Raw genomic sequence first — 27,636 nt, forward strand, 5'->3', positions numbered from 1 at the left:
ACTCACCATTGTAAGCAATGATAAACTGTAATAGCAATCTGTATCTTATGAAATTCAATGGGAAATACAGCATGGGTAGTGGACATTGTCCTACTCTGGGTTACTCTATGGCTTTACTGTGTCTCGGATCAGGATCTGGGATCAGTGTCACTCAAACATGCCACTTTTATGTCCTGTACACTAGTTTTGTAGATACGCACACACAAATACTCTGCTTTGCCATGGAAACGATGTGCATATAGTCCAGTCTATTGTTTTGCTATGTTATTTGTAAATATGTACTCAATCGTTTTGCATTTGAAATGATAAAATGCCTATATTTAAATCTGCCTCGTGTGTGAATTGTTTTGAATTGTCTCACCCGGTATCCCTCCTTGGCCTAAATCTGCTCCAAAATCTCTCAATGGACCTGACTTGGGCTCCATTTGAATTACAGTATCTGGATTGTTAGTGAATTGCTATGAGAGAGAAACATCTTGCTTTGCATAAGACGCACACCACTTAATCTACATCATCCTCCTGAGTTGGCAGGCCTGTTTCAATCGATGAGAGCTGAAACAGAAACAAATGAGGGTTCATCGCCGCAGCACCTAGATGACACCCTGCCCTGTTTGTCTACACTTTCTAACTTGGTAATAACAAGTCAGATTTCTGCTGTATAGGGCTCATTAGTCCAATTGAAAGTGACAGACTGAAGGTCAACCTTTGAGATCCACTGACATTTTCCAGGCCCAGTCAGACATGAAGCCCACACAGCCCTAAGTGGATTCTGCAGAGAGCAAATCATTTTTTCCCCTCTCCTGCCATTGCCCAGAATAACCCAGAAAAAATTATAATCACGTGTATGGGCAGAGATTTAAACCCCTTTGGATTACCTCTGCATGTCTCAATCTGCTATATCTGTCTGGTAGCTGCTAACACAGGGCCTAGCTTGGCCTGTCATATTATCTGTTTTAACCATTTCCTCTCACGGAATATAATACAAAGGTCAAATTAAGAGTGGATGAACCAGTGCACCAAACGAAGTGCACCAAGTCAATACACAGTCATGTTTCAGGATATGGGTTGCTTCATACTCTCAGGTTGTTGGGCCCACAAAGACTACAACACAGGGTTATCAAGGGCCGGTAAAAGGAAAGAACACCTTTCATTGTTATGATATTGGTATTCTTGATCAACAAATGCTACTTTCAAACTACACTATTAACACAAATGAAATACCGGTAACAGAGGCCATTGTACGGTAAAACCTGGTCGTCTTTGACAATGTGAAAAAATACGATGTTCCGCTTCTCTGCGTATCGACCACCAAGTGGTGCTAAACCATCATAGTTAGGAGGGCCACAATATATCTCATCCATAATACAAATGCAGCATATGCCGTTCAGCAGACGCTGTTTTCCAAAGAGAGTTACCGTAGGATACCGTGAGAGCATCAGTTCTGTTTCTAGCACCATGTTCTGCTAACTGAGCCCAAAGGACTATCATCCATTACAGTTAGCAAACATATTTTAATTTGCATTAATTATACAAAAGTGCTGGGCAGCTGTTTGGGAAATCATGATAATTTTGTGGAGCTCTTACTGATTAGATTTTAGAAAAAGGGAAAAATCAGCACTACTACAGCAAATGACGTGCACTAATTTATCTGTGTGCGGCTGTCTCCCACACTCCCTTGTGTCTCGAATAATGGCTAAATGTAGCTCAATATGTTTAGGCTATAATGTAATGTTTAAAGCTATCTCTCTTTCATTTAGGGGGCATGTTGTTGTTGTTTTTTGCAACATAGTGCCAAAATCCCAGGGAAACTAATAACCATCGGGATCCAAATGGTTTTGAATGTAATGTGTAAGCATCATATTTACAAACAGTGTCTAGACATCTATCACTAATAGTGAGAGGATGTTAGTGCTCTTTAGTGATTGAGAACACACAGGGCATCCATATGACACGTCTATTAACATGGGATCATCCATTAGGTCATGCTCCCCGCCATGGACATCTAACATTTGTCAACTCCAATGGTATTGATGCATCTTCTGACATTTAAGTCAATTGGTCCCCCTTAGATGCACACACAGCAGAACCTCGTTGCTGATTCACCTCTATGTGGGTGCTCAAGTGAGTATTGACAGGTATTGATTGGGCAATATCACAGTCACGTCACCCTCCAATACCATTATGGGCTTCTTGATGTGATAACCTGAGTGTTTGCACCTGCGTGCTGACGTACTGCCTGGTTAAAAAGAAGATGGCCGTTTGTTCCTGAGAGAGACATCATGTCATTTTCTTGATTTGCCACAAGGAACACATTTCGAAAATGAATTACTCATTCAACAGCCTGCATGAAAATGCAATGAGAAAAACCAATAGGATATGGATAGATAGATAGTATTTGTGCAATCTAACTGTCTAATGTGTGTGTATGATGAAGTCATGGGTTTAATTCAAAGGGAATCTGACAGTTTCCAAAGGCCCACCTTAGAATAAAGCACACCATATCAAATCTGGCAAATAGTTTATTTGTGAGCACATTTGTATACAATTATATTTTAGGTAAGAGCAAACACAGGGCAATAGATAGCAAAAGGCCATTCTCAATGAACAGATTCTTAGAAAACAACTAATGATGGTAGAAGGTAGAAGGGAGGTAGAGGTAGAAGGGAGAAAAAAGAGAAACAATAATGATAATCAATCCTTAAATACATAGGAATCAATGTATAATACGATGGACTGCATGTATATTGTATTCCATATGTATAAATTACAAAACAATAGTGTAGTAGAGTACCATATAATACACCGTTTGTCCTCTGTCCGTAAATGTGAAATTGTTGCCTCATCATTTGAAATAGAGCAACAGGTCGGCACAAACGACGCGTAAATACGGCATGAAGCCAACTAAATTGTGAAGGTGCGCTTCCATACAGCCTGCATTCCCTCACAACCGAGCCCACTTTTCTTACTCGCGCCCCTTCCTTCCTTCCCTCACACCCCCCTTTCCTTTTGTTTTTGAGGTGGAGCCTGCTGGTACCCCGAGTTCTTCGGGCTGCTGTCGGCGAGGAAAGACCTGCACGGGATCCATGAGATTGAGGCAAAAATAGCAGTCGTACAGATAGAACCGGGCAAAACACTATACCAATATGAAAGTCCGTTGAAAGGCTACAAATAGAACGAAGATCAGTACAACATTTGAAGAACGCATTCGATTACTACATCCTTGGCTTATCGGGCACCGTGTAGACGTGGAATGATGAATTTGATCGTATTTGCCACCCTTTTTTCCATGGTTTTCGCCGAAAAGTCACCTCGGCTGAAATTCGTTGTGAAAGGTACGTGTTTATCAAGGGCAGGTCTACATTTTCTTGTAGAGTTTTTCCACATCATTGTGTTGTCATTTAGGCTGTGTGACGCCTTGTTTTATCCGTCGTGGAGATAGTTAAATGTGTTAATGAACCACAGCTTACATTTAAATCAAAGCGATTTATCAGGTTTACCGGCGTCTCGCCCTCGTCTCACGTACAGTATGCATGGTTTTGGTAAAGGGTAGACATAGCCTCATTAATTGTATTAGCCAACACATACCAAGACAAAAGAAATGAAATGTTTTTCCCGTCGCTTATTGATTAGAATGTTGGGAACTCTGCCGATAAGAGACGATCTAAATTCAATGACAGAGGAAAGACTTAATTGGCTGTAGGCTACACTTAAATCATTGCACTTTTCATCGAAATTGAGAAAATTGTGTATGTCAGTCATTATTATGGACCTAAAGGAAAACACATGTTCACCAAAAGCCAAATTAGGATCTCTGTTTCACCTTCTCTCATGTTAATAGCATACAATGAAACAGGAGTGGGCAGAAGTTTTCATACCTGTTTGGAACATGTTCTTGACATGCCGGTGGAATTCAGAACCAATAGATTTTTCAAGAAGCCGGCCTAATTAAGTCATCAATCACAGCACAAGTGTTATTTATCCACACAGGATAATCAATCATTGCTCAGGAATATCCGCGCGTTTGCATGTCAATGCAGTTATGGGATGTTGCATGACACCTATAAGCATGTTGATGTCAGGCCTGTGGCTCTGGCGTGTCGTCATCGATAACTCGGTGTTGTCGCCGTCTTGTCGTCATGGAAACGCGCTGTCGCTATTTACCAGAAAGCTGTAATTTGTGATCGATTTCAACATAGAGACTAAGCCTACCTCTGAACGAATGTTAGCAGACCGAGAAACACTGCATGTCTCAGTTGTCTAAAAGACCTGTCTGGAGTTAGTTTACATGTATTAGGCCAACATACAAAACAGCTTCTGCCTCCTCTTAAATCGCGTAATTATAGTGAAAAATGCCTTTCCCAAGTCGACGTAGCTCGCGCTGCAGAACTGCAATGCAGGTGCCCGAGCTGACGAGATGATGGTAGCCTACTGCAGAGAAGGCTGGTTGAGGATAGCAGCGACCCCATAAAACACACACACACACACACACACGGACTGAGTCGCGCGCACGCACACACGCACACACACACACACACACACACACACACACACACACATACACACACACACACACACACACACACACACACACACACACACACACACACTTGCACGGCCCAATGAATAGTTATGGAAAATTCCACGCAGCCAACTCAAAATTATCTATTCAGCTCACGCCCTCACACGTTGCAGCCCTTTAATATATTCACAATCAATACAGAGGGCTGTGTATCAAGTTGAGATGTGCCAACGCTGTACAGTCATTACAACTGTGAGCCACAATATTCCTTTTGGCAGATCACCAATACAAAACAGACAACAACAATACGTGCTCGCCATATCAATCAAACTTGATGTTACTGTATGCAACACCGACCCTATAACCGTGATGTCAGCCTATTGCCCAGCGATATCAGTCCTACTGCGTATGATAGACACATGAGTCAAAACAGACAGACACAATCGATTATAGTCTGACGTTCCTCTCCCACCGGGCAGTAAATTCAAAGGTTTACCAAGGTTTAATGTGCGGCCAAAAGTCTGACTATTTCAGCACCATGGACAGCACCTCCCATTTTCGGCCACTAGTGCCGTGAGCGCTAGAGGTCTACTCTCTTGAAACGTCGAGAACGTCTCGCTCTGAATTGGCCAAAATATATGTGTGTGTGTGTGTGTGTGTGTGTGTGTGTGTGTGTGTGTGTGTGTGTGTGATGTGATTTACACATTTTCTCGTAGGAGTAACAGTCGCGAGGTTACATTTCCTTTTACCATGGCAACTAAATCATTTCAGAAAAACTTCATATTGCAAGGACAAGGAGAGTTGCTGGATACAAATTCAATAGGGCTACTTTTTTCACATCCTGGCATTTCATTTCATGGCATTTCCTGACCAAATCAAACAGAGAGCTGCAATACATTCCTAAGTGGGATCAAACTTTGTGTTGTTGTTGTTGTTGTTGTTGTCGTTGACTGAATTAACCTTGTTGAGTTGAAACCCAACCCCCAACAAAGATCAATATCATTTTGCATGTAAACGACCCACCCCCCTAACTGGTTTTGGTATGACCTGCAGAGCCTCCCAGGTTCCACTTCACGAAACCGGAGAACTACATGACAGTGTACCACCAGGAGGGCACCAACGTGCTGTACGTGGGGGGGCAGGCGGTGATCTACATGCTGACGTTCACTGACAGAGGGGTCCGCGACCTGCAGGTAAGGCAGGGGCGCTGAGGGTGACACAGTAACCCAACGCAGGGACAGGAGAGTGGGTTAGATCTGAGACGGCTGCCCTTGTGTTGACCCAGTTCAATAGCCGAGCAGGAGGGAGGAGAAGAGAAGAGATAGGTCAGGTATACATAGTGTATATATATGGAGCAAGGCTAATCTCTTTCCATGGGAAGGGGAATGATAGTACACTGGGCTAGTAATGTCAATGTAGGCTAAAGATAACACTTTGTGCTGATAGTGTCTGGCCAGACAAGCCGGCATGGAGGGTTAAAGTGTGCTGTCTACAGGGTTATGGTTTTGCCCTATTCAGGCCTATAGATTTGTCAAATATTAATTAGCTACAGTAATTTTTAGTGTGTAAAGTAAGGTACATTCAATTGAATTCAATGGCAGCCGATTGCAATAATGCGTATGCTTGAAAATAATACAGTATGGATCAGAGTTATTGGTGAAGTGTATCACGTGTAGAAATGTATCTTATAGAAGGTGTCTGGCTTGTTACAGATCCCCGTGGTAACGGATGAAATTGTGAAGGCAGCCTGCATAGCCAAGTCAGCTCCTCCCCAGGTTGGTGGTCATCATCATCATCATCATCATCATCATCATCATCATCTTCTTCTTCTTCTTCTTCTTTTTCTTCTTCTTCTTCTTCTTCTTCTACAAACTACAAAGAGGCATCAACATGACTCATCATTGAGTCATTGACAGAGACTCTGCTGTATTGTATTTAGCATTCAAGTCCATATTCTGTCTGGAAGTTTTGTTCTGAGAAAGAGGTCCACTTAGTGTATCTTTAATGAAGTGATGCATATGTAAGTTATGCAGTCAATGCATTCCCTCAGTACCGCAGAGGTAAGTCTTTTGTGCTCTCTGCCAAATTAGGGAGAATGGACCAGATCCAATGTCTCTTCTCTAATCCCCTCTCTCTCTATCCCTCTCTCTCTCTCTGCCTCTCTCTCTCTCTCTGCCTCTCTCTATCTCCCCCCCCCCCCTCTCTCTCAATCTCTCTCTCCCTTTGCTACAGTTGGAGTGTGACAATTTCATCACAGTTATTCAGAAAGTCAATGAAACATTTGTGGTATGCGGGACAAACGCAGGAACCCCTAAATGCTGGCTGCTGGTAAGCAATCACAAAGATATCAAATTCGTCCCCCACAAGGTGTTGTTTTCATCTTGGTTTTGCAGTGGTTTGATGTGATTTGCTTTTCCCACAGGTAAATGACACTGTGCTGACTGACATCCCCACCGATGTCCAAATGGCATCGCCCTCTGATATCTCCTCGCCCTACCCATCCCAGAGGTCCATCAGTCTGTCTGCAGGTACGGGACGAGGGAGGGAAAAACTCTCAACCAAGACATCCACAGAAATACGCCCTTGCCTTCTATCCACTAAACCCTGGTTAACCCCTCCTTGTAGATTTGAAAAGATTGGAGCCCCATCCAGGCATGTTGATCACATCTATCCAGACCAAGATCTCATAGTCAACATAAACCTATAGGAAACAGGTTAGGGAATAGTTAGAAATAGGGTTATACAGTAATATAACCAATGGTCCATATTGTGTAGAAACACAGTCACAGTTTGCTTATTTGGGATCCGACGAAAGTGGAGACTAGAATCGACTGTTGAACCAATGAGCCAGTCATTTGCTAGAGTGGTGCATAGTTCTGATAACGACCAGTTCAAATCATGCCATTTGTGTCATGATTCCAAATGGTACCCCCTAATTGTTATGGAAACGGGGCACTAAGTGCGGTGATTGGAATATGGTTATAGGATGATGGTTGATTGGTGCAGTGAGCTGCTAATGTGTTTTTTTTTTGTAATTCTCTCTTTTTCTCCTTTCTCTCTTCCCCTCTCTCTCATTCTCTTTCTCTCTCCCTCTCCCCCCTCTCTCTCAATCCTTCTTTCTCTCTCCCTCTACCCCCCCCCTCTCTCTCTCTCCCTCTACCCCCCCTCTCTCTCCCTCTACCCCCCCCTCTCTCCCTCTACCTCCCCCCCCTCTCTCCCTCTACCCCCCCTCTCTCTCCCTCTCCCCCCTCTCTCTCAATCCTTCTTTCTCTCTCCCTCTACCCCCCCTCTCTCTCCCTCTACCCCCCCCTCTCTCCCTCTACCTCCCCCCCCTCTCTCCCTCTACCCCCCCTCTCTCTCCCTCTCCCCCCTCTCTCTCAATCCTTCTTTCTCTCTCCCTCTACCCCCCCTCTCTCTCTCTCTCTCCCTCTACCCCCCCCCTCTCTCCCTCTACCTCCCCCCTCTCTCTCCCTCTCCCCCCTCTCTCTCAATCCTTCTTTCTCTCTCCCTCTACCCCCCCCCCTCTCTCTCTACCCCCCCCCCCTCTCCCTCTACCCCCCCCCCCCTCTCTCCCTCTACCTCCCCCCCCTCTCTCTCTCCCTCTACCCCCCCCCCCCCCCCTCTCTCTCCCTCTACCTCCCCCTCTCTCAGATGGAAGTCTGTACTCGGCTCTGTCAGCAGTGGGCCGTCACGCTGGTTCTATCCGTAGGACCTACAGTTCCCAGAAGCTTCTGAAGACAGAGAGCAAGTGGCTGCAGAGTGAGTGGGAGTATGTAACTGTCTGGAGCCGGTTCCAGAGGGAATGGGGATTGGGAGGATAATGAGGACATAACAGGAGGGTGGGCGGCAGGGAAAAGCTATTGCGGCAGATGAGCTGAAGACTTCTGTTCTGTTTGTAGCTCGTCTCTGTAGGAGTACGTCCATTATCTCTCCCTCCATCCTCATTGCAGGAGTTAGGGAGTGGTTGGGGGATCACCCATTGAATTTACCACCGCGATACGCTTACCTCCCACTCTTCAAAGAGTTGGCGTGGCAATAAATCCACACTAAGTAGCAAATCTCTTTTATGACTACCAGCGACTCCCTGAGGCGTCAATAACGGACTGGACCTGAGGACCTTCATGTGCCAATGGTCCTCATCGTTCTACAGACCTCTGACACACTCTCTCCACTCTACACATGACTACCATATCACAAGAGCCTTTATGAGTCCATGCCGACTAACTCTAACCCTAACCCTAACCCTAACCCTAACCCTAACCCTCTCCCTTTCCTGCCCTGCTGCAGATCCTCAGTTTGCTGGTGCGTCCGTGATCCCAGCCTCCCAGAAACAGAAGGAGGAGATCTACTTCTTCTTCAGTGAGCTCAACAGCACGGCCAGCGTGGACGAGGAGCCGTACAAGGCCCGCATCGGACGGGTCTGCATGGTAACCACGCCAACATCGCCACATATCAGGTTCCCGAGTGTAACAGATTTGGTCTCCAGTGCACAACAATGACTGTGTTAGCCCCCATAAAAGCCTCACGCCTGGGCCACTGTACAGAACACATTTCTGAAGTTCATAGGTCGGCTTGAGCATGGCCAGTCACAGCCACCCTGTATGTCTACCCCGACAGGTGGACGAGGGGGGCATTAAGAACCTACTGGCCGACTCGTGGACTACCTTCCAGAAGGCGCGGGTGATGTGCGGGGCGGGCGTCACCCCCCAGCAGTACAACAACATCAGGCAAGCCTTCGTGCTGTCCCAGGACAAGACCGGAGTCATGTACGGGCTCTTCGCCAACGCATGGTGAGATGGATGCCTTTGACCTGCATGCTGCATCCCTTATGGCTATGTGACGTTTGAATCGTGCTCAAAATGCAGAGGAGCAGTCGACTGCGCAGACAAATACGTACAGTACAGAGTCCCTCTGATTGGCCAGCCATGCCTAAAATGGCTGTGTGCTCTGAGTGCATGGACAGCCACCTGCTTTCAGGGATCAGGGTAGAGCCATCAGTCTGTGTAAACTAAAAATGTGTAATAAGTGTAAGAAGGAGATTATACAGTAATTACTGTGTATTAACACTACCTACTAACCTACTAGGTAGTGTTTAGATAATAGTTTGTTCATGATTGCGGTCCAGTGGTTATATGGTTACCACGACAGCCTAGATGAGATAAGTCGAGATAAGGCATAACTAAGTGTGATATACCTCATTACGTATGCCAATAAACCCCTAGCCACGTCTGACAGTTGAATTTTAAAGGTTGCTACAGATGCCAGTTGAGAGCTGTGGAAGGGACGGTTCAATATCTCCAAATGAAATTGTGAAATGACAAGGTATTCCAAAATTGCCTAGACCGTGGCCCACAAGATGGTTCTTTTGAGCCTGAAATGAACGAAAATCGATCCACAATTGTGAGAGGAGATCGCTGCAATCTCTGTCAGTTTAGAGTAACCTTGTTGAGACCAGGCTTTCGTAGGTCGGAAAGCCAGCAATTTGATACAGATTACAATAGGTGAGAACGTTTGAAAGATAGAAGCACAGCGCAGCCCATCTTTTTTAAGTGTTGTATTGTTTGCCCAGGGACACGACAGTGATATGTGCGTACTCCATTGAGGACATTGACCAGGCCTTCTCCACGTCCAAACTAAAGGGCTACAGCAGCCCTCTGATTGGCCATCGCCCAGGGACGGTAAGACACACCCTCCCTGACAGTTAATATTTTCAGTTTGATTTGAATTCTGTTTGTTTGTTTTTTACTGTTTGTTTTGCTGGTCATACTCTATTGGACCACTGGGGGAGTTACTCGTCAATCCCATCTTTTTCCCTGTTGGTTCTGTTCTCTATGGTCAAACCCTTGATGAGCTATTTGGTTCCTCCTGCACATACCTGTTTTTAAAAAAATGTATACAGATTTTTCTGTGTGTTTTCTATCTATGCAAATAAAACAAAATAAAACAAAATGTAGCTAGTACAAAAGTACTTTTTGTACAGAACATACTGTAACTGCACAATGCTTAGTCATAGGATGACTCTACCCAAATTGGGCAAGTGGAAGATTTTTGGTCCCATTTTTGGAGCAGCGATAGATCAAAGAAACTGGTTGTGAAATCATAGGGGCAAGGACACTTCCCTGTCCCTCTCCTACTCATCCCTGATTAAACCACTTCCCCTGTGTGCCAGTGTGCCTTTAAGAACTCCACGGCTCATACCTCCAAGAACCTGGGGGTGATCAGGGACCACCCGGAGATTGAGGATGTGATACGTCCAGTCGGGGGGGCTCCCCTGGACCTGCCCACCGACGACCACTTCACACACACCGTCGCTGACACAGTGCTGGCTGTCAACGACGAGCACTACAGCGTGCTGTACCTGGGAACAGGTCTGTCTGCCTGCCTGCCTGTCTGTCTGTTTGTCTGTCTGCCTGTCTGTCTGTGTGCCTGTTTGTCTGTCTGTCTGTGTGCCTGTTTGTCTGTCTGTCTGCCTGCCTGCCTGTCTGTCTGTCTGTTTGTCTGTCTGCCTGCCTGCCTGTCTGTCTGTGTGCCTGTCTGCCTGTCTGTCTGTCTGTCTGTCTGCCTGCCTGCCTGCCTGTCTGCCCGGTCAGGTTGGCAGGCTAACTGTAGTGTTACAGTAATTCCATGTGGCCTAATTCCAAACAATATTTTTGGTTCAAGGTAACAGTCCCCTTGACAAGCCATTCAAACAAGTTTGTTCAAAAGAAGACATTTCTAAGGGTTTATCGTAAAAAATAAATTGATGCTGTAAATCCCAGTATAGACAAACACAAGCTGTACTCAGAGGGTTCTGATAAATGTGTCAGTTAAGGGAAAAGTTGTGATGAACAGCAACGGGCCTTTGAGGTGGCCCAATAAGAAACTAGAGCAGTCAGTCTTCTGTGAGAAGTAATAGGCGCTTAGTCTGGGGAGGAGATAAGAAAGGACAAGCTGTAGGACAGACCGGCTTCACTTCTGCTTAAGCTGCTCACTGATGGATTGATCAGCAGAAGAATAGGGAAGCTATTTTAAACAAGGGCCCTTGTTCTATCAAACTGGTCGTGGTGGAAGAGTGAAACGTAAAAGTGTTCGGTTGAAACAGGAATGCTGGAAATTAGTAAGCTCGTCATCTTTTTGCCACGTTTGTCACTGCGAAGATATTCTGTTGAAAGGATGATCGAAATTACCGCATGAGAACAATGAGTCTTTTTATAACTTGTCCCAGAGACTATGTTTTGATCTGTCTTTCTCCTCTCTGACAACGCTCCCTCTCTCTCCTTTTCACCACAGAGCAGGGTAAAGTGCTCAAAGTCCTTCACACCCACTTGGAAGCCTTCATCATATCCCAATATTCGCTCTTCCACAACGAGGGCCCTGTTCTAAACATGGCCATTGACTCTCAGAAGGTACCTGTCCAACTGTCATTGTCTCTACATTCTTCATTGTTATTTAGTGGTAGGAGTTTTAAAATAACTGATGTCTCCTAATCAACAGCACAGTTTTACTCATAACCTCCTCCTGTGTGACCAAAGGTAGTTTAAGCCTGTTCCAGCTCAATGTAAACCCCAAATATTGTTCTTCAACCTAGCTTCTCAACAAAATCAATTGGATTTGTTCCAGTACTGTACTTACAGTCTGATCAATATTGACAATATGTCTGTTGTGATAACAACATCACTTCCTGACATTTATTTAGTTACTTTCCACTTCCTTTTCCAGGGCCACCTCTACGTGGGCACGGCCATGGAGGTCCAGCGCCTGCCATTGGCTGACTGCAATCGCTATGGAGACAGCTGCCATGAGTGCATCCTGTCTCGGGATCCTTACTGCGGCTGGGACACAGTCAGGAGGAGGTGCACAGCCATCCCAGCCGGATACAACATCACCACTGGGTATGACTCATACAAGACGTGATACACTGTAGCTATGGAAGACATATGCATGATGGAAGACATACAATGAGCCCGTCCTCTGATTTCTACCTCCACCAGTCTCTCCTGATGTGCGCCTATTGAAAGCATTCAGAGCTTCAATGAACTATGCAATGTTATTTGGTCTAATCGGCCCTTGAATAGCTTGGAAAAACACATACTATATGTTGCAATAACCCTGTAATCATATGAGGTGAAGAAGCACTGATCCTTCTCTTAGCATATAAACCAGGCATATGTTGAATTTCTGAGGTAACATACATCTATACTGTTACTAGCTGATGCACAGTATGTTTATGAATAAAAATAATAATACTGATAATAATAATAATAATAATGTTCTTCAATTAATATCTTATTTTCCCCTGTTCCTCTGTATCTTCTACCACAGGTCCATCACTCAAAGCCTCGACCAATCCAACGCCTGGATTTGTGGTGACCCTGCTGGTAAAAGCTTCTCTTCATCTCCTTTTTGTCTCTCTATCTTAATGAACTGAAACTGGGGCTTTTCTCCGCGGCACCAGTCGAAAAGATGATATCATATAATTGAGCTGAACCTAAACCCCAAGGGCCGGGTTATGTATAAGTTTAACCCCACTTCAAAGCCCAACAGTTCTAGAGCCTAAGTTATAACCCAATTAATTATATAAAAAAACGCCCCTCTGTTGGGATACGCAGTATCTCTTTCAGCAATCTCTTTTCCATTACTTGCCTTTTTTCACAGTGTCAGTAGTGCAGCTGCCATGCGTAATATCCCTCAAAGTAGCCTTCCTTTTCCTTCGCCGGAAATGGAGATTTAATGCTAGGGGTTGGAGGATGAAAGACCGCATCTAATCTGCTAGCAGATATCTTTCAGTGGAAAGGCACATCAAGCAGAACGTCAGTTTTACACCAACAGCTTTTACTATATATGCCATTAAGCAGACACTTTGATCCAAAGTGAATCTAAGTATTTTTTAGTTTGGATTAATGATGTCAGTTGGAGCGTGCTATGAGTCCTAACAACTTCTAATGTTTTCAACTCAACATTCATCAATCTCTTTATCACACAGACACACCACGCCGCACGCCGCACACACACACACACACACACTTACATTCACTACCGTAACTGCTGTATATATATTTATACTATTTACTGGTACTGTTCATTATCTACTCGTAAATAACTGTCACATACTGACATTTCATAGTTCATATTTTATATCCTTTTGTGTATATTTCCCAATATCCTAAATGCCCTACTGCCTTACTGTTATTTACTGCTACTTATACTTTAGATCTTGTTATCGCCGTAGTACATCACATTATTGTGTATTGTTGTTATATCACTGCACTGTAGGAGAGGTAGCTCCCAAAGTAAGCACTTCATTGCAGTTTACTACCTGCGTGTATGACCAATAAACATTGACTTGACTTGACGTGGCTTTGGTTAAACTCGTTAAAAAAAAACAGGTTCTCTGCCTTCTCACCCACCACAGCGCTGAAGAGCCATAGGACGTCCCCCAAAGACGTGGCTGTGGATTCCAACAGCACCTATGTCTTCCTCCCCTGCCCCGTGCACTCCTTCCACGCCACGTACCGCTGGGAGAAGGACAACTGCATCAAGCACTACCCCTGCTCCATCACGGGGCAATACTGTGTGCTTGGGCCGTCCCCCGACCTGCCCCTTAAGGAGGGCATCTTTCGCTGCATGGCCATGGAGAGCGGCCTGAAGGTGGAGGTGATCTCCTACAGGCTGGTGTTCAACGGGGGCCCCCTGGCCGCCTCTCTGGCCTCCACGCTGGGGCCCTCCTTGCTGCTGGCCGCCGCCACCCTCTGGCTCCTGTAAGCATCGCTTGTGCTAATGCTAATGCTAAGCCCTTCACCCCTGTAGCTCCCTCTGTCGGGAGAGAGGAGGGCCCAGTGTACCCAGGTTAGGTTCGCAGAGCATTGAATTACAGGGTTGGGTGACTCGATAACCGTTGCTCTCAGTGTTGCCCCCAGAAACTGTTTCTATTATAGATTTCGAGGAAGATATTTCGTTTTCTATTTAACCATGTAGTCCAGAAAATGCCTGAAGATATGTTTATTTCCAAATGATATACCATAGGAAGAAAATTAACAAAACCATGTAACTAACTTCAAACTTCTTAACACATACATTAACCTCTCATAAAAAGGTTGTAGGTGAAGACAAACTATAATACCATGTCTTTTTTAATACATGCCCACACCACTATAAGTGCTTTGCGAACCTTGCCTCTGACTAAAAAAAAGATACGTTATATCTTAAGTTGGTCGAAATACAATAACAGGCCAATTTCTTGTTATGGTTTCTCAACTTTTTTTGAAACTTGATTGTGCTACTTTATACATGAATATACGTGAATATTTGAAGCTTGAATACTGCTTTAACATCCAACCATCCTCATGAGTGTTGTAGTCTAGTCTTTAGGAAATGTCTGGTATTGAGATATATATTTAAAAAAAAGCCTTAACAATTCTGGGACATACCCCTAAGCACAATTTGCAGTGGAAGAAAAACTGCAGAATCGGGTGAATTGGTTTGGTGACTCACAGCCAGGCTTCACCTCGATGCTGGGAGGAAGTGTCAGCTTTTTGACAGGAAGTAGGCGGATAGGCGTGAGCTTATCCTCGAACATCACTGTGTCTCCGCAGGTCCTCGTCAGACCAGGGCAGGTTTTGCATCTTTTTATTAGATTGTGTATCAGATATTCACACAGTACTACGCTACAGCCGTTACAATAATCACACATACGTACAGTTATCATTGTTTAGTGGCAGATGAGGCCAAGCAGAGCTGCGTAGATGGCGTGTAGAGTTGCATTTTGTAGTTTGCTGTGAGAAAAGCTTGTGATTATACCAGTACAGTGCGTTAATGTATTTTATTGATTCTGCGAATACTGATTTCCTACCATTGCTGCCTATGTATCTGAACGTTATTCTTGATCGTTTTGAGATTTTATACCGTGGTTATACGATAATGTTAGTCATTGACTGCTTTAACTAGCCTATTTCCAGCGGGGAAACTGTGCATATAGTGCTACAAAAGGGTTATTTTCCTACTTATATCTGTATGCTGTGAATCAAAGGCTTGATAGACTTCAACAAGATCCTTATCCGAAGTAGAGCGCTTCAAGCAGCCACCATACTCTGGAGAGAACGACTAAAATTAATGATTTAAATAATGAAGTGTCACTTTGGAAATATGGAACGATTGTTCTTCTTCTAGCGGCAGTTTATTTCCTTTAGCACCTGACCTCAAATAGTCACAGAATATAAACGCGCTTCAGGCGAGGCACAGAATGTCTGCTTGTCTTCTCAACGCACTGGTTTTCTCAAATGGACATGGTGATATGAATACAAATGTAGTACCAAACATCGATTGCCAAGACTGAAGAATGACCATCCATTGACTAGTGTTTCAGTGCTCAAGTGTTACTGTACATGCAACCACATGCAGCCATACGGTATCACTTCCTGAAGTTGTACAACTAGCTTGTCTGTGTCCCTGAGCTTTGCAAATGTACAGTATTAGCATTAGCCACTTTAGACCATTCTCTTGCTTCAAAATGTGACGCAGAGCCGCCCACAGCACGCGAACTATAGCCACACATGCTAACTCTGAGGTAATTACAGAAGCAGCTAAGCATGCTAACTATTGACTGTGGCACCATAAGCGAGCTAACCACTGCTTGGTGTCCCATGTACCGTGTTCACTATCGAACCAAATGGTGGGCAACAAATTATATGCGTTGTTATCGTGAGATTTCTGAAACACCATACAGTAGTCACAGGTAAATTCCTTCTCTCTGGGGGATGGCTGGTCGTTTGTTGTCTCCAGGTCTGAGGGTCTGCTTGCTGCATTGCACTGACGCGGGCTATTGACTGTGCTAAACCTAAGCTGTGTTGAGCCGCCTCATCCGCCCTTCGCCCACTTCTCATTCACTTAGTATTCTGTGTTGGTTCGCCAAATCTTTTGCTCCATCTCACTCATCAGTGCATGCCAAATACACATGACAAACACTGGCACGCACACACACATACACATGACAAACACTGGCACGCATGCATGCACGCACACACACACACACGACAAACACTGGCACGCACGCACGCATACTCACACACTCACTCACACACACTCACTCACACACACACAGTCTCACTCTATTCTTAACAAATCAGTCACGCCACTCACATACTCACAACTCCAGTATTTATTGTTATTTAACTGTAGCCATTGTATTTTCACCATAAAGCCAGTGTGTCTGTGTGATATCAGCGAAGAGAGGCCATACTCTCAAAGGCTAGCAATAGCCATCACTAATTAGGCAATTGAACCTGTATCGCTCTCTCCAGAGCAATACAAGCTCTTTTACTGCCAAGATTGACGGCCAAGTGTCTGGGGATGTTGTTAGAAACGGCCAGTGAATCGTGGCTGTACAGAGTTGATTGTGTTGGGCCTTTCATGGAGTTCCAAAACGGTGGTTGTGATATGGACGCCAGTTGGAATTGGGACTTTTACCTGGAGCACTTTAATAAAAGACCTCCGACATAGCCAGGAGTCCTAGTTTTAGGCGTAGAAATAAACATAGCACATTTATCATACACTGATGATGTACTGAATACGTTTACTTTAGTTTGTTCAAATTCTCAAATTGTAGACCAGCCAAGGCAGTGATAATGCCATCAGATCTTCGTACATCGAACATTGATTTAAGTGATTAGGTTTTAAGTGTTTTGTTGGATTCCTTGCTCTGTCTGGGCCTTTGACCAGTGTTGACTGCATTTGGGCCAAAATTCAGTGTCTTAGTATATTTATGTTCTAACATCTAAATGCCAAACTCTATTGGAAGAATACATTTATATTGGTAACATGCTCTGATGCCATACCATAACATATACAAACATACGTATTTTGTAAAGACAGATCTCTATATATCTCTACATAGCCATGTAACAAATCTGTAACTCCATATGTTTCCCTTTATTCAACATATGCAGTTAAAATCAATAAAGTATTCAACTACATCATCTGTCTTTTGTTTTGTGTGTATCTGTGTGTTGCGTGTGTGTGTGTGTGTGTGTGTGTGTGTGTGTGTGTGTGATAGAGAGCGAGAGAGAGAGAACAATTTGTTTAGTGTAATATGTTGGATGGTGGAACATGCGAAATTCACTGTACTGCACCGCTGCATCAGAAACACAAAATGGTTGAAAGTAGATTGAGACAATGAGTCTGACGATGGGCATCACCTGCTGGTGTAAAGCTGTACTACAACGTCCCTGCTGAATTATTCTAATGAACACTTGGAGCCAGATTTACCAACCATCAGCACAACTGCAAAATCCTCACCTGTAATTCTTTAGGGGGAAATGTGAAAACTAAGCTAAAGCCTTGGAACTGTATCCATACAATTTATGATTTTACAATTTTTCCCATATAAAAATGACAGATTTAGAGGAACAATTTGGGATTTCAGTGTGGGATTTTGATATGTACAGTACATTCATTCTTGAAAAATATGAGTAAGAAATGCCTAACAAGCATAGTACAACAGTCTGACCTTATCATAACCCTTTTTATTTCTTTTTTCTTTTTTTACATAATTGTTATTTATGTAATACTTATTTATGTCTGTTTGTCCTTGCTTACAGGCCTCTGCTCATGAATTTGAGAGTAGTCTCATTTCCGTAGCCCCATCTCTCGACTTTCTATACCAAAACAGGCCAGCCATTTGGCTCAAAAACAAATTAGGGATTGAAACTTTAATTTCCTCAGGTGGAAATGCCAAGCCAATCAAGAGTATGACTTTATGTCCTCCAATCAGGTTGGGTAAAATACATGTAAAAAGGATTTGAAATGATGTATCTGATAGAACCTGAATTCTATCTATCACTATTCAATGCTAATCCATCCACAAAAAAACTATGAAAAAAAAAAGCTATTATGAACTTACATTTTGCAGAGAATGGGACATTTCTGTTGACATTGCCCATCCATGGGAAATGTCTGGACAAGCCCTATTCAAACTGGCATGTGGTTATTCAAGGAGATGCTCCATTGTCAGTAGTGCCATTGCTTAAGATTACATGAAAGAGACCTTGTTTCATTTCTGGCATTCTGCCCCAGCACTTACCTTCGGTCACAGATAGATGTTTTTGTCAAACAGAAACTTGGCTGGATATACCAACAATACCGACACCTAACAAGAGAGAGCTTAACATACTACTGTATATACTGACATACTGTATGTCTTGCCATTGTATTTCTGTAATCAAGATCCAGTGACAAACTGATTAAAAGCAAATCAACCATATTGAAAGACACACTGTATTTCCTATGTACAGTATTATGATTGGCAGTGGATTTACTCTTGGAAAGTGCTTAATCATGTGTTGTGGGTGTCATGGGATGGGTATTCAAGCTGTCCAGCAAGTTTCTCTCAGTTCTCTCTCTCTCTCTCTCTCTCTCTCTCTCTCTCTCTCTCTCTCTCTCTCTCTCTCTCTCTCTCTCTCTCTCAGGTAGACGACACAACGTCTTTTGGTCAATAGAAAACAATCGACATGCAGTTTTTAACAATTCCATTTGAATATTGAAAATGGATGACCACCATTCAATGGACGAACAAGCTACTTCCAAAAATAGAGATTATTTTAAAACAAACTGTTTAAAAACTTGGATCCTTTGCATCAGATTGTATTAAAAAAAACAAAAACGTGTCTGGAAACACCGCTTCATTTCATGAAGTATGCATTTACTGTAAGCAGAGATAGAAGCAATTTCAGAGCTGTATAGCATTTTCTCTCTATTTGTTAAAATACTACGAGTCAGACAATGACAAATAATGACAATGACAAATAAAGATGATTGCATTGATTTCCCAAAACTGCCCTCGAACATTTTCCTCCCACGATCATTCTAGGTACCCAAGAACAACTATCCTATGACATGCAAGACTGACTCAGCCCCCGCCACATTCCGCATTCCTTGGCACGAACTTGGAGAGCAAGGAACTGATTTAAAAGTTCAGTGATTCAACACTCAGTTTTCATAGCTGGATCATCAATGCCTGACAACACGTGTTTTTGCAAAGTCATAAATGACAAAGCAGTTCTGAAGATCACTTGCCTAGCATCATCTCGCATCAACAGACTTCGGGTGAGTCCAGAAAGTAATTTTTTGGGGATGTTTTGTTCAAATACATCAAAGTATTTTGTTCAAAAGTTTATTTTCGTATTATCAATAATGGGAGACGTTGATAGCACCAAATTGGCTGAAAATATAAGCGCGACCAAATTAGTCAATCAAGGGGCCCACAAATAGACAAAGTGATCAGTCCGTAATTATAGAATGATTCACCATCATTCAAGAACAGACCTGTCATACGATTCTAATTAGTCTCGTAGGCCTTGTAGGCCTACACACTCACAGGTTTTGTTCCGGAAAGATTTTGTTATTCAAGTGGTGATTCATCCCTCACTGTTAAAATAGTGAAAACATCACAACACGTCACTGGATGATTTGCAGAAACAAATGTGTTTTTCTGTTAGCAATACATTTAGAATGTGTGCGATGTTTTCGTCTAGTCTTGCATGACGTGAATGGAGCAGAGGGTTGCAAAGGTGACAACCCCTGAAGATTATGTTTCTCTTAGAATGACAACATCTCAATTCAACTCAACTGCAACACCTCTTCCCAAGGTAGGGGTTATGGTTATCAATGGATACTCCCCTATAGAAATGTGTTGTGGAGGTACTGGTTCAGTATATGTGTGGTGTAAGTGGTTTTATCCTGTGACAGGAGGTCAAGCTCGACGGATTAATTATTAAAACTGGTTACACAACCTGTGAGACATATTTTAGTTGGTCAAGATAATGTTTTAGCCATTTTACTTCCTCCTCACATGTTGAACTTTCCCTGGGCTTTTCCTGTTATCTCCATAGACAATATACTGTGGAGCTAATTGGCAATAAGCTAACATGTACCTGTATGAGTAAATGTTGACTGGGAAAACGAATTGGTGTTGGATACACTGTTATTGTGGTTTATGAGGCCTAGTTCATGTGTGCGTGTCTTGGAAGACGGAAGATAAATATAAAACATTCAGGTAAGTTGTTTGAACAAGTTTGGATCACTAAACGAAGGCCATGAGGCAATCAGTTGCATATTGCAGATATAAACACTGCACTTCAGAGGTGCATTTGATTTGCACAGCATCGGGTCCTGGATGGACTGAGTTGACAGACAGAGTTACATTTATCTTTGTTTTTGTGAACAAACTACTTCGGAGGGCTATCAAGTTGTTGTTATCTGAAGCTGCATCTACTGCAAGAAGACTGTTTTGACCGTGGTGGTGGGTGCCATTGTTTTCACTGAAATATAATTAATTCTATCCAAACTAATAACAGCCAGTATTCAATAACTAAATAGCAGTAAGTATATATGCATAACTATGCTCTATAAGTGTCCTGAATTACTATATGTACAGTAGATTTGATACACTTCATATATTGAGTTTAATTCAGTTTGAGTACTGAGAAAAGCGCTATACAAAATAAATGTATTATTATTATTATTATTATTATTATTACTTAATTCAACAATTAACATCTGAGTGGACTCTTTAGCTTAATGTGTTCATGGTGTCTGTATTTGATATAATTTTACTAAACATAAAATGGGAAATGCGTGTCAACTGTGATACAGAAATTCATCAGGATATGCATCTATTCCCTGAAGCATAATTCACAAGACTAACCAGAAAGCCCTTCAAGTAAAAGTAATATCTCAGGACCTAGCATGCCCACAACATTCCTCAAATTGTTTTTACACATAATGACTGATGTATCGTTGATTCACTTACTTTAGACAAATCTTGACCTATTATTGTAAATTGCTTTGGATAAAAGTGTCTGCTACATGACTTATATATATAAATGTAAACATATGTCAATGTATGCATTAAAAGAGATGGCTGACTATCTATCAGAGTCATGCTTGCAAAAAGTGTTTGTCACCTACTGTAAATAACGCATCATTGGATTTGATAGCCCATTTTGAAAAGCAAATCGTCCATTGCTATCTATTTTCAATATGCAGGAACAGCTGTCAATGTTGGCTAGACCAGATAACTGATAAGCTTTTCTAAGCTAGGAATTTTTGCGCAATGAAACAGCTAGTTTGTCTTGTCTGGGGGATGTTTGCATAGAGTAGCAATCAGAAAGGATATATTTCTGCCATACTAAATCCTAAAACAAGCCCACATATGCAAGGCAATGTTTATGAGTAAAGGAAGACAATGACTGACTGACGGGAATTAACCTGGAGTCTTGCCAACTACAGCTGCTCATACTGTAGATGCCAGTGTGGTAGACACACTTTTATTTACATTTATGGCATTTAGCAGACGCTTTTATCCAAAGCGACTTACAACAAATACTAAGTAACTAAGTAAGTGAATCATCTATCCATCAGTCATCATAAGAAAAAGTAATCTATGCTAGGACCAGGGGCTATTGGCAGTCACAATGCTAGTTGTTATTTATTTACAGGAGAGAAACTTGTACAGGGGGGTTGTGGGGATGAAGAGGTCTTTAGGAGGGACAGTTAAGATGTAGCCTGAAGAAATGGGTCTTCAATCTACGGCGGAAGATAGGTTGGAAGACACACTTGGGAACTGAAGAAAACAAAGATAGCAGTTCCCATAAATATTGACCTTCATGTCCTTGGTAACAGAACTTGACAAAGTAATACCAAAGCAGTGGCTAACCCCAGGCTTACAGTGTAAAAAGGTTGGTCAGTGATTACTTTGAAGACTCCGCTGAACAGCCTTCAACAGAATATGGTGTCTCTGAGACAGTTAGTAAGTAGAGATTAAGTAGCATATAGAGACAAGAACTGACAAAAAGGTGTACAGGATGTGATAAGGATTTCAAGTTCTTCTTTGTCTTGGTGCCCCAGTGGTGGAATGAGGTTCCCACCACTTCCAGGATGGCAGAGTCACTACCTATCCTCCGCTGTAGACTAAAGACCAACCTCTTTAGGTTACACCTGGGCTCCTTCTCCTCAGACCTCTCCACCCCCTAACATCCTATTGCACATTACCTGAACTTTTCCATAATGTTTTTAATTTTAAAAACACAACACCCTAACTACTTGTTTTCTTCCTTTCTCTAGCATGGTGATTGTCAGTGGCACTTGTTCTTATCAAAGGTTTTACTTACGCAAAGGTTTTACTTGAGCAAAGGTTTTACTTGAGCAAAGGTTTTACTTAAGCTGTTAAATGACTAAAATGTAAAAATGTAAATGTATAAAAAGATTCTGCAGATGCTAATGATTTGCTAATGACCGGTTTTTTTCCTTTCCCCCCCCTAACCTCCTGTGCCTACGATTAATCTGATTAAAACCAATATTTCTTTAAAGCATTTGTTGATTAATCTGTCCGATTAATCTAATATACTTTACAGCCCTAATTGCAATTTGTTAAATTTGACAAATTCTATTCTTTTACATGCCTTTACAGATCCAAAACAATGATGCTGGGTTTTCTGTGGTTTAGTCCCCTACTTCTTGGAGTCCTCGCCTCACCAACGTTACCATCTCCTACGACGAACGGTGAGAGAGGGCCCTGCCGCATCTACAACTCTGGCCGCTCTGCAGACTGCCTTGGCCAGCGACTGGATCGTGTTCCATGGATGCACCTTCCTTCTTCACTTGAGGATGTGGATCTCTCCTATAACGAACTTCAGGCTGTTCGTGTCGGCGACTTTTCCCGCCTCCCTCGTCTTCGTGTCCTTGACTTACGGTACAACAACATCTCCCTCATTGAGAACGATACCTTCCGTAACAACCCCCTCCTGGAGCACCTTGACATCTTTAACAACTCCCTTCAGGCAATCCCTGCCAGAGCCTTGCAGCCCCTCTCTAATCTAAGGAAGCTCTCGATGTCAAATAACCTTTATAAACAGGCAACCTTGGCTGACATCTTCTCCAAATTCATCCACCTCCAGACTCTATCTATGGGAGGCCCCCTACTCCAGGGTCTAAGAAAAGGGGACTTCCAGGCCTTGAGGAACATCCAATTACAGGGTTTTGCAATTAAAACTGCATCCAATCTCAGTTACTATGAACCTGGTAGTTTGGAGGCCATCCAGACAAGGAGCATTGGGTTTGACATGGCTCTAGATCAAAGGCCAAATGCCCTGCCTTTGATGCTGCAAGACTTGGCCAACAAGACTTTCAGTATCATCCAATTCCGGAACGTCTTCGAGTTCATGTATTACATGGGAGATGAGGACATTTTCAGAGGCTTGCGAAACATTACAGCGGATCAGCTCATCTTTTACCGAGGACAATTCAATGAAAACCTTCTAAGGATGGCTCTGGTTAATCTACAAGTCGCCCCCATTAAAAGGCTAAGACTTCAACTCATTGACTTTGTTCGATCGCCCACGTTCGTGGATAGTGGCTTGAATTCCAGTGTGACAGAGCTTTCCCTGGATAGACTGGATCTTTGGTAAGCCTAAATGAATCCTAGGAAATGTGTTTAATCCTACCATTTCATCTTTTTGATCTGTAGGCGATGAATGCATGTACTGTGAACCTGTTTATAATTTGTAATTTATTCAAGATTCAAGATATTTATTAGTCATATGCACAGTAAACAGACAGTTACACCACACAATGAAAATCTTACTTTGCTATTTCCTTTACTCTCCAGGCATATCAGTAATCCAGACGTCTTGCGTTTCGACTGGCGCTTCACCTGGTTAAACAAAATCAAACTGCTGTCCATCCGGAATGTCAACTTCAACTCCGTGCCTTGCGATGCCTGGCAACACATGAAGAGCGTAGAGCTTTTGGATATCACAAACAACCGCCTGCTGGACAAGGTCCTCTTCAACCAACAATGCAACTATAAGGGCACTGTGCCAACTCTACATACCTTTAATATCAGCAACAACTATCTGACCAGCCTGAAAGACTTCGCTTCCCTCACAAAGGAGTTCCAGCAGCTGCAGGTAATTGATGTCAGCCACAACCGGCTGGGGTCTGCTGCGGAGAGTCGTGACTGTGTCTGGACGCAGAACATCACTCGAATGATTGCTCACCACAACCAATTCGTGAGTATTGCCCTTCAGTGTCTTCCCACCACAGTGCATTTCCTGGACCTCTCATACTGTGACCTAGACCAGCTGGACATAGACTACTTTGAGAAAACCACCAGCCTTAAAGAGCTTCTGCTGAGTGGAAACAAGATCAAGTTCATCCCCTACGGGTGGAAAAGTTCCTCATTGCAGTCATTGTCTTTGGATGGGAACTCCTTTGGGATCATCAACATGGGCTCCTTCCGGGACATGCCCCAGCTGTCTCGGCTGACTTCAGGGAACAATCCTTACCACTGTACGTGCGACCTCCACACCTTCATCCAGGACACCATGTCCAAGGGGAAGGTCAACATAACCGACTGGCCCGAGAACTACAAGTGTTACTACCCCGAGGCCCTGCTTAATACAGTTGTGGCGAATTACTTACCAGGTCGCGTGGCCTGCGATATCAGACTGGTCATCGTCATCTGTGTGGCCACTACTGCTGCTGTGGTTCTAGTTTTTATGCTAATCTGCTACATTTTTGATGTTCCCTGGTACACCAAAGCCACATATCAGATCATCAGAGCCAAATACAGAACCCATAAGGAAGGGACAGGGGAGTCACAGGTTTATTCCTACCATGCGTTCATTTCCTACAGCCATTCTGATGCCGACTGGGTGAGGGACCAGCTATTGCCTTGCCTGGAGAACAGCAAGCCCCCCTACCGCCTGTGTATCCATGAGAGAGACTTCATGCCGGGAAAGTGGATCATTGACAACATCATTGACAACATCGAGAGTAGTCACAAGGTAAGGGCCCACATGACCAAGTTTAATATTCCTCAAGTACTAACAACTGGTGCGAGACTCATTTACTGGTACAACGACATAACAAGGGTGTGACAAAGGTTGTAAACAATCTTTATTTGTTGGGTTTGTAAAGCCCTCATAATTAGTTTCTAGACGGTTAAATTAACGACACATGAAATCTGGCTCACCAGCGGCCATGAGTCGCAATTGCAATAACAATTTCTGTTCACATAAGCCATTTGTACTAGCTTCCATCACAAAATCAGCTATCCAACATTAAGATAAGATACATGTCAAGTATATTATAATATAATAAATATTTGCTTTGAGATAGAGATGATGTATTTTCGGCAACTGTATATTTACAAAAAAAATGATATATCCTCCTTTAAATTTTGTTTCCATTCCAAGGTGATCTTTGTGCTTTCCCGCCACTTTGTGAATAGTGACTGGTGCAACTACGAGCTCTACTTTGCTCAGCAAAGAGCCATCGGCAAGACCTTCAGTGACGTAATTCTGGTAGTTAAAGAACCCATTGACCCTGAATCCCTTCCTAGCAAATACTGTAAGCTCAAGAAGATGCTGAGCACCAAGACATACCTCGAGTGGCCCCAGCAGGCAAATCAGCAGACCTTCTTCTGGGCACAGCTCAGGACTGTCCTGGGCAAGCCCATCCTGACTAGAGAGCGGACTCTCAGTGCCAGGAGCAGCAGGGTCCCCTCAGGAAGTTTAAGTTCCTCTCTGTAATAGAGCTCCCCCTAGGTGTTGGGAGGCCTGAAAAAGATATGCCCAGGTGAGATGAAGAAGCAGAGCTCACCAAAGACGTTCCACAGGAGGCGGACATGTCTATTAGTGAGGAGGGCAGAGTTTTATGGTCAGATACCAATTCTTGTGGCTGTGACATGAGCCTCTGTCATGTAAGCCCCCGGGCAAAAGACCTGCCCTCTGCTCCACAAGCTCTCTAAGGGGCCCAGGCCAAGGACCCCGCTGACAAGATACTGTAAGGCAACAAAAAACCCCAGCTTAAATGGGATCTCCCGTGTCGCTCCCTCTGGAAAACAAGCGAGGTGCCAGGGAGATGCTCTGACAGGTATCGTGCAGTGGAGCCGCTCTGCTGGTCATACTCCCACCCTTTAAAGCCCCAGGCCACTACTACTGCAACACACACCATAGAGGACCTCCTCTGCCATGCCAAAGGGCACACAAGCCAGATTTAACCTGATTTAAAAGGCCTTATATGAAACACTGAGGTTTTACTGGAGTAGTGTTTGTGGTTGTTGCCAGACCAGTGGAGCAGTCACTAAAGATTCAACACCTGTTAGGTTTTGAGTTTTTTTTTTTTTTGAATTAACAACGATTTGTGTAGTGAATATTTCGCAATGTGTATTTACGTCTAATAATGTGAAGAACCATACTCTACATGGAATAAAAACATTCTAAACAATGCACGGTAATAGAATGTAATATGTTTTTCTAAATCTACTTAAAATCTACTCTTTACATGCTGTCATCATTACAACCAACAGATTCTAAGCAAGGGTTAGTGTATATTATATACAATACATTGGTAGCTATTTCAGTGTATGTTATTATTTATTTATTAAGTCTTTTGTGTTTAAATCTGGTGTCATCCTACTTTTTTTTATGTTTGTGTGTGTGTGTGTGTGTGTGTGTGTGTGTGTGTGTATGTATGTATGTATGTATGTATGTATGTATGTATGTAGATTTGTTATACATTGATACATTGCAATGCCTGCTTTTAAATTGATACAGTCTTATCAGGATATTTGAATGTATGTTTCATGTACACTACGATTGTAACTGTCTGTATCCCTTTTGTATGTGTCCTGTTGTTAAATGAGAAAATGTTTCCTTACTTACAGAAATTGCAAACCCAACACTGGACATTAAAAGTAATCTCATCCTTATTTGTCTACCTTAAATCCAAGTGTACCTAAACCATGAAGATGAGTGAAGGCACAATTGTGTTGAAGATTCAACAGGTTGTAAGAGATTCTCACAGTTGGTTCCAACGCTTCTCTGTGCAGTAATTAGAGATGGCAGCTTTAGTTTCCCACACAAAAGGGAAAGATGAGTGTGCTTTTACTTGGTCACCCAGGTCGACATTGACTAAAATGAGATCACCCCGGCAACGTCCACACAGAGCCCACCTTTGTGGCCTTGAGATAGACAAGCCTTGATGAATGACTTTCACCCAGACACATTTGTTCTGGCCCTGTCTAATCTCGGTAGGGAAAATGAGGTACGACGCACAAGTAATAAAACGGCATGTACATATAT

General features: G+C 43.1%; 2 protein-coding genes across 2 annotated transcripts; both read left to right on the plus strand.

Annotated features, from left to right (window-relative positions):
• Nucleotides 1-3,250: 3,250 nt before the first annotated feature.
• Nucleotides 3,251-14,260, plus strand: LOC310811435 (semaphorin-7A; the record flags this gene model as incomplete). Its single annotated transcript, XM_083679587.1, has 14 exons — nucleotides 3,251-3,332; nucleotides 5,573-5,712; nucleotides 6,232-6,294; nucleotides 6,752-6,847; nucleotides 6,942-7,047; nucleotides 8,171-8,278; nucleotides 8,807-8,946; nucleotides 9,137-9,309; nucleotides 10,089-10,197; nucleotides 10,689-10,887; nucleotides 11,789-11,904; nucleotides 12,218-12,390; nucleotides 12,821-12,876; nucleotides 13,911-14,260. 14 exons carry the CDS (start codon nucleotides 3,251-3,253, stop codon nucleotides 14,258-14,260), a joined length of 1,911 nt encoding a protein of 636 aa, XP_083535713.1.
• A 5,240-nt stretch (nucleotides 14,261-19,500) lies between these two features.
• Nucleotides 19,501-27,251, plus strand: tlr18 (toll-like receptor 18). The gene is made up of 4 exons (XM_083679774.1): nucleotides 19,501-19,594; nucleotides 22,959-23,951; nucleotides 24,156-25,335; nucleotides 25,747-27,251. The coding sequence occupies exons 2-4, from the start codon at nucleotides 22,969-22,971 to the stop codon at nucleotides 26,080-26,082; spliced, it is 2,499 nt and encodes an 832-aa protein (XP_083535900.1). The 5' UTR covers nucleotides 19,501-19,594; nucleotides 22,959-22,968; the 3' UTR covers nucleotides 26,083-27,251.
• Nucleotides 27,252-27,636: the final 385 nt, after the last annotated feature.

The sequence above is a fragment of the Argentina silus genome (genome assembly GCF_951799395.1).
Source record: "Argentina silus genome assembly, chromosome: 10".
Classification (NCBI taxonomy): domain Eukaryota; kingdom Metazoa; phylum Chordata; class Actinopteri; order Argentiniformes; family Argentinidae; genus Argentina; species Argentina silus.